This window comes from Bactrocera latifrons, unplaced genomic scaffold (assembly GCF_001853355.1).
Source record: "Bactrocera latifrons isolate USDA-ARS-PBARC rearing strain unplaced genomic scaffold, ASM185335v1 scaffold_112, whole genome shotgun sequence".
NCBI lineage: Eukaryota > Metazoa > Arthropoda > Insecta > Diptera > Tephritidae > Bactrocera > Bactrocera latifrons.
The window spans coordinates 322503-330586 of NW_017534542.1; the positions used below are offsets into that span (position 1 = coordinate 322503).

The 8084-nt window shown below is 30.9% G+C and overlaps 1 protein-coding gene across 1 annotated transcript in view; it reads left to right on the plus strand.

The window, feature by feature from the left end:
• The first annotated feature begins 3448 nt into the window (after positions 1-3448).
• The window catches only part of LOC108974504 (lipase 3), a 13764-nt gene continuing 9128 nt past the window's right edge, over positions 3449-8084 (plus strand). Inside the window, exon 1 of the mRNA XM_018942388.1 lies at positions 3449-5205. Coding sequence (XP_018797933.1) covers positions 5074-5205 — 132 coding nt within the window. The 5' untranslated portion in view covers positions 3449-5073. The remainder of the gene's footprint in view (positions 5206-8084) is intronic.

Sequence of the window (8084 nt, forward strand, 5' to 3'; positions counted from 1 at the left end):
GACTTGATTCCGATGGGTTAGCAGGTCGGCTTATTTGAGAGAAATGTTGTGCGCAAAATTTCAGAAGGAATCTCCAAAATTAAGGAAAAAAGGCTTAAATTGTATGGAATCGAATCGCGAATACCAGTTGTTTCAACAAACTGGCAGCACTTGCTTTAAAAGGGTTCAGTTCAGTACACCAATATTTTCGAATAAATATATATATATATATTTTTTTTTTGAACAGATACGTCATTCTGGACCTTAAGATCAGGATGTAGATTCACCCATAACTAACTAATCATCAATGATTTTTATTCTGGTTAAAAAATAGTTCAATTGTTACTTTCAATTATCAACGGCTTAACCTCTCTATCAATAGCATTGAGTGTCTTTTTGATAAAACTGGTCCATAGAGGAATCACAGGAAGTTGAAATACTAATACGCTAGCAAGGAAAAGCACCCTAGAACCGCTATAGGTCGAATGGGAGCGCGTCAGTGCTTCCGTATCCGCTTGTGTTCTACTACTAGATAGCCATTGCCCTATTGGTAGTCATGTTGTAACTCATACCTTCAAGCATCCTACCAAACTGGCAGGTGTTGAAATTAAACGTCTGTGCTAATTTGTATCGGCTAATATGCGTTTTGCTAATTTATAAGTTCGAACACAGGATTTCTTCTTTCCACAGGACTACATATACCAGTCCACGTGTGGCCTTCGATCTTAAATACTTAATTATTCATATAAGAGAAAAAACATTGAAAAATGCGGGTTTTTAGCCGAGGAAACGCATGTAACCGCTCAAAAAAGTTACTGATTTTATTCGAAACCTAAACTAAGTTTATGCAACTACTAAGAGATCTTTGAGTCGTAAAGGATTGTATACTCTCTTTTAAGAGTATTAAACGTTAGCAAGACCAAGTATATTTCTAAAAACTATAGTCCATATGGTGGAAATCCACTACGCAAAATTCAAAGTTGTAAAATTTCTTGTTTACAGTAGTCCTTAGTATAAGAATGCGTTCATAAATAAAATATGTTTGAAACTCACAGCTTGGTATACTCACCTTACTTATAATAGCTCAACATCTAGCATCGTAAATTTCAATAAATTTTGCCAACCATTACTCGAAAATAATGAATTATTTTACAAAGAAATATTTAGTTTAAATTTTAAATCAACATCTCAAATAGTTTTTGAGTTACAGTCTTTTGAAATGTATAAAGTTAGCATTAGATTTTAAAATAATTGATACATTAGTGGTTTTTATACCCTGAACAGGATATATTAAGTTTGTCACGAAGTTTGTAACGTCCAGAACGAAGCGTCGGAGCCCCTATAAAGTATATATTATATATAAATGATCATATCATATATTGATATCGATAAAATAAGATGTCGTTTTGAAATTTTGTAAACGTCATGTCCTCTTCAAGAAGCTGCTCATTTGTCAAAACTGTCGAAATCGGACCACTAAACTGAACGATCGGAATCAAGGGCTTGCATTTGACAAGCTATATTCACGAAATTTTGTATAGATTATTKTCTAAGGCAACAATGTAATTTCCGCAGTAATTGTTCAGATCTGCTGACAATAGCATATAGTTGTCATACAAACCGAACGATCGGAATCAAGAGCTTGTATGGAAAACATTCGTATTTGACATATGTATATATGTATATACATACATACATATATGCTTAGGGCAAACCCACTTTTTTATCTCTGAATGAGTTTTTGTTATGATCAAGCGCCCAACCAAAGTACCAATCCTGCTATCAAATATACATACATACATACATATGTATGCATAAATATATTACGTATTTACATATATTTATATTCATAAGTAATATATCCGCATATGTATGAGAATTGAATTGTAATTTGACCTAGTAAACAATGAAATTATTAGTCGCACATTTTTGATAAAAAATATTGCGACTCTTTCTCTGTTTCCTTTCAGATCTTTTACAATTCTAACATGCGTAATTCAATAAATATATAAATGACAAAGCAGAAATAAATCTACTGTGTATGCACATATTTACAAACATGCATATACATACATATGTATACATATAAGTATATACAAACTATATATACACTAATGCATTATAAATAAGAATGCAGTGGCTGCGCGTTTCGCAATACAAAAATAAAACAAAAATAGTATGTGTGTGTAAGTAATAATAGGAAAATATAAAAATTTAAAAATAAATTAAAAAACTTGTTTTGTCAACAACACACTAAACCGCCAACAATAATAAAGTAGCAAACGCAGCAAGTTTAATAGCCAGATCAACAACAACTACACAACAGTAGAGCATACACACCCACTTTAGTGCAGAGAGAATGGTGGGTGTGTGTGAGAGCGTGTAGTGGGAGAAGTGTTCACTATACATACATAGTTATGCGCCACAGCTGAGCAGTTGTTGGGTGTTCATATTACAATAACAATAAATATGAAACCGAAATATGTAATTCACAGTTGTGTGTAGAAAAGTAGTAGTGAATATGAAAATATTTATGTAAACTTGATCAAAATTTTGGAAAAAATTGTGAATAATATACATAAACAAAAAATAAAAGGAAAAATACATAATTATTTGCAATAACAAAATAACAGGAAAAACTCTAACCAAGTTTTCATAAATCATTTTATCTTGAAATGTATCTTATTGAAACTAAAAAAAAAAAAATTTATTAAATAATTACATTTTTATGACGAGAAAGAAATTCCATAATTTTCAAATTAATTAAACAGATTAACATATTTTTATGCCTTATATACATATTTTATATATAATACATATGTATGTAATTCAACTTTTTTAAACACAAACATTTTGAAAATTTTTGACTTTTTAAACAATAGGTATGGAGAATCTTTTTTTTTTTTTTTGATTTTATTAATCGATAGCGTCGTAAATCGAGTGCAACAAAAACAAAAAATTGGAATGTTTTACTATTTTTTAAAATGTTTAAATATGCAGTTAAAATTAAAAAAAGTTTGATAAAATAGTACTTTTTTTTATTCCCACAAAATCACTGGTTTTTATGCCATCAGACTAGGTGTGTTCTCACAATCCATAGTTTTTGAACTACTGCTGATTTTCTGCCCGCTACTGTGCAATAATATATTATCATTTGGTGTGAATACTAATTAAACTAACAGCAGTGTACATTACAGTGAAATAAAGTGCAAAAATTACAACAGAACAATAACAAATATATTTCTTAGCGTACTTTAGTTTATTTAATAATTTGTTTATTATGTAAGCTTTAATAAAATAAAATAAAATAAAAAATAAAAAAAAAATATTTCTTAGCAACAAGAAAACATCAAATAAGAGCCAAAGCGAAAATGAAAAAATTCTCTGTCAAGAAATTTCCAAAAAAAATCAATAACTCAAAAAGTAACGGTTAAACGAAACAAACCAGCTGAAAAAACAACAATAATAATCTGAAAAAAAACAACAGCAATTGCCTAAAAAATAGCAACAACTACCAGCAGCCAGAAAGACTTACAAATCCCACTTCAAAAATCGCGACAAAAAAGTGTTTACAAAAACTCTTACATCAAAAAAGAAAAACAAGAAATACAAAAAGCAATCAAACGCAGAAAAAAACAAAACACACTACAAAATAATCTAACGCCAAAGTCAAAAAATAACCAATTAAATTATCGCAGCAAACGCGATAGAAGTAATTCATACTGGCAACGAGTCATCAACAACAACAACAGCAGTCAATGTGTGTGAGAGGCCGCTGTCGACACAAAGCACTACGCCGAAGCCAAAACAACAGCACTAGCCATTAGCGCACAACAGTCGAACAAGTCCGGCCGTGGCAAATAGTCAGACAGCGCGGGCAAATGCTAGAGTGTTATATTTAGTAAATTTCGTGCCAATATTTTTAGTAATATTAAAAATTCAATTGAGACGCGCTAGACTTAGTGCACAGAGCAACAAAGTAAGTAGGTCAGTTGCTTAGACAACAACGCGGCACAACCAGCTAAGGAAGTGGTTTAATTGCAAGTTTCGGAGTTCGTGAAGTCAACGAGTTGTCGAAAGGAGAAATCAGCAAAGCGAAGCGTGAAGGACGGCCAGTTTTGCCGACCAAAGGCACAGGTGACTTACTGTGACCGCGCATAATTGGTGGAGCTGAAATTTGGTCGATTGTGTGTTCGTGTTACAAAATTTTGGAAGGAGCAATAAGCTGCAAACACTAGACTGATCCAGAAGATTGCAAGGGAGTTCTTACAGCGAAGTTGTTACTACGAGTGCAACTGCATATAAAGGAGTTTTTGAGCGAGTTTAGTGCTAGTAACTTCAAGGAATTCATAATAATCTACCGAAATCTGTAGTGTAAACAAACGAGAAGTCGGAATGAACAACAAGTCTAAGTAAAACAAATTCAAATCACTTAAAATACAAAACCTCTCCAAAACACCAAATAATAAGCTGACTAAAACGCTGTTACTATTCTAACTTAGTATACAACAACTTTACATATCGATTTTAAGATAATTTTAAAGTTAAAATATTTAAGATTAAAATATATGCCAAAATCGACGTTCAAACGAAAAACCCAAAACATAAACGCTGACAACTAAAAAAAATTTCATTCGATCGTATGATTTATTTCATTGACTAATAACTACCCGCAAAGTAACGTGCCGTTAACAGCTGATCGCTAAGAGAGCGTAGAGCAAAAGAGACAACAAAAAACACGTCATATTACAATAAATACCGCTATTTACAAGCGCAGAAAAGTGAACGTGAAGGCAAAATACGAAATAATTGAATTTTAAAATTATCGCAAGATAAGTGGTAAATGCGCGTGGCAACAAACACATAATAGTGTTGTAGACGCACATACAAATATACAAAACTAGTGAAGTAACATGAAAATTTTGCACAATTTTTTTAAACAAAATAACGAAGCATACAAATTGTCCAAAAATCTAGTAAACTTATTGTAAAATAACTATTTTTACCTGCGAGCAACGACTACGAATAATTTGTTTTAATTTCCAAAAAAGGAAAAAAAAAACGAAAAATAATAAAAACAATAAAAAGTGCACAATGTCACCAACGCACAATAGACTGCAGCGCATGCTTGCTAAATACAGCAACAACAGTTTGCTGACATTTCTCACAGTTCTCTTGGTGCTCTTCGATATGCAGTTTAAGCGAGCGGAAGCGCTCAAAGTGACGGTAAGTTGCAGGCGTTTGTTATTTTATTTATATTTTGTTGTTATTGCACGTAATTTATGCATTCCTTAAATGCCGCTGATTACATACATATATACATTACACGAAAGTAAAAGAAGTATGGCAAAAAAATAGTAATTAAAATAAAATGCAATATAAAGTGCAGCAGGTCAAAAGGAAGTAAGATAGGCTTAAATGCGGTCGGTAACCAAAGATTTTGTACCCATGTACCTTACAGGTATAAAAATAGTATGGAATAATTTTTTAAGAAGTTGCATCAGTTTAGAGCTCTCAAAAAATACGCAATTTCGATATTTTACTCCGGGAAAGGAGAAAATATAATCGATTTTTTGTCTTAAGGCTTTACTAAACAGATATTTGCGTGTCTAAAATCATTGTTTGTTGATATTTTGATAGCAAATAAGTAAATCATCGAAATTTTTCAAAGAGAGGTCGAATTTTTCGAATGAAAGTATTTTTAAGGAAGGTAACTAAGAGGGACGTTGACTTTAAAAACTCATGTTTTCACTATTCTAACAATTAAATAATGTTTTTAGGTCCCGAAACCGTAAATTAATCAACTAAAAAATAATGTATTCCTTCTATAAGTCTAGTTTTCGTTTTTGCAGATTTTAGAAATTGTTGAATCGAACGAATAATTGGTATAAATGCTATATACTGGCATAATGAAAAGGAAATAGCATAGCAACTGTTCATACGATTTTAGCGCGATATTTACATGTCTATAGGTTCTGTATACACCTATAAAACTGTGCTGTTCTTTTCAATAGAAAATTATTAGATAAGAAAAAAAGAACTCGAAAATAGTGCGCTGAGAAAGGCCGTATTTAATCGTGCGTTGACGTTTAATAACCTATCAAAGAAAAGTTTGCTAATCTCATGTACACATTATCAAATAGTTTTAATCAAAAAGATTGCGTATTATTGAGATTTTTATTTATTTCAAGTGAGAGACACAACATATATACGTTCTATCAATATATCAATTTTTGGGAAAATATACACTCAATACTTTTCATGTATTAAGTTATGGGCTAAAATGTTTTACATACATACATACATTTAAGAGCAATTCTTACCACTTAATTTTATAAAGACCTCTTACAAATTCATAAATCTTTTCCCTAGAAATTTAGCCAGAATGTTGTCTTTGGTTTATGGATTTAGGTGAAGTTCTTAACCGATTTTATCTACTTCATTTCATAAATACATATATCTCACAAATTGACTTATATTATAAATTGACTGAGACCCTCATATTAGTAGCTGAAAGCTTGAAAAATTAAAGCGCGTCATTTTAACAAACAAACTTAACTTTTTACAACTCAATATTGTAAGAATGATCAATTTTGTATTTAAATTTTCATCGATTCAGTGTAAACGTAAAAAAATTGTTTCATAGATGTGATGAATTTTTAAAACGTTAACATACAAATATATATACAAGGGTTAAATACTACATACATTTTTCATATAAAATTAAATACTTTTCTCTTATCAAAACTTTAGTTACGCCCAATACGTTTTTGTAAAAACGCCTAATCACTGTCCATGATTGCTAAATTCACTTGATACACACATCCAGAACGATAGCAAGCAAACAAACATGTAAACAATTTTATAACACCCTATGCAGCAACTTGCACTTGGCTAGAAAACAAAAACAATTTCAAGTACTTCCATTTCCTGTTGACTGCTGCGGCTGCTACAGCGCAATTGGTTGATATTTGGGGGCCTGTTCGCTTACATGCGCACACACATACACATATGCATAGATATGCTGTTATGCTCGATGTCGCGTGTTGCGTGTTGCGTGAGAGCGACTCTTGCCTACAAGAACACTTCGCCACTTGACGTGTAGCGAATGATCTAGAAAATATGTGGTCGTGTGACTTGTAAACGAGTTGAATGAATCGGTTTACAGCTCATGGTTAATTTGTATATATGTATGTATAAGTGTGGATATGGATTAGTATTCTTATTTCTGTGGAAATATTTTGACTGTGTATACATACTAGTTCTTACTCGAAAACTCACGCGATAATAGTTAAATTGAACATACAAAAGTATGTCCAAGTAGTAGTAAGGTATGGCAATTATCAATACAGGTAATAAAGAAAATGTGCCGTTTATGTTGACAGAAAACGTTGGAAATATATGCTTATTTATTATTTCTTTTTTTAATACTTTTTCTAATACAAAAATGACACAGTATATAGTACTATGTTATATCTACCTAGGTATAAAACTAAAGAGAACTTTATTTAATTAAAAACTTTAGCTAAATAAAAATTCGAACGAGAAACTAACACATTTTTCACTCGGGCATACATACATACATGTATGTACATATAAAGAGAGTTTTACTCGAATATATTCATTTGAGCAAGTAATATAATAACTTTTGAAATTCGTGCTAAAGTTGTTATTAGTTGACTGTAAATTGATTGTTTACAACTTGTATGAAAATTGAAAGTTTCGAACTTTCTTTTTAATACAAACGTTTATATAATACACACACATTTTTGTACGAAATAACATATTATAAAACATAAATAATATAACATCCTAAAAAAGTTATGTGTCAGCCAAAAATCGACTTTTAATATTAAAACAACAAAACAATTATTATATTATGCATAAATACGTATGTATTTTAAGAATAAATAAGTTTTTTTGAGTTAGATGCGATCTTCGTCTGCGCTATAAAACCAGGTCCTGCTACACTGAATCCGACCTTCTATAATGGATTAAATTTAAAAAAAAATATCTACTAGAAGAATTTGTCCGTCCGTCTAAAAAAATCGATATAAAAAGTTAAATTTTAACCAAAATGTTGGAGTGGTTAAAATTTAAAAGAT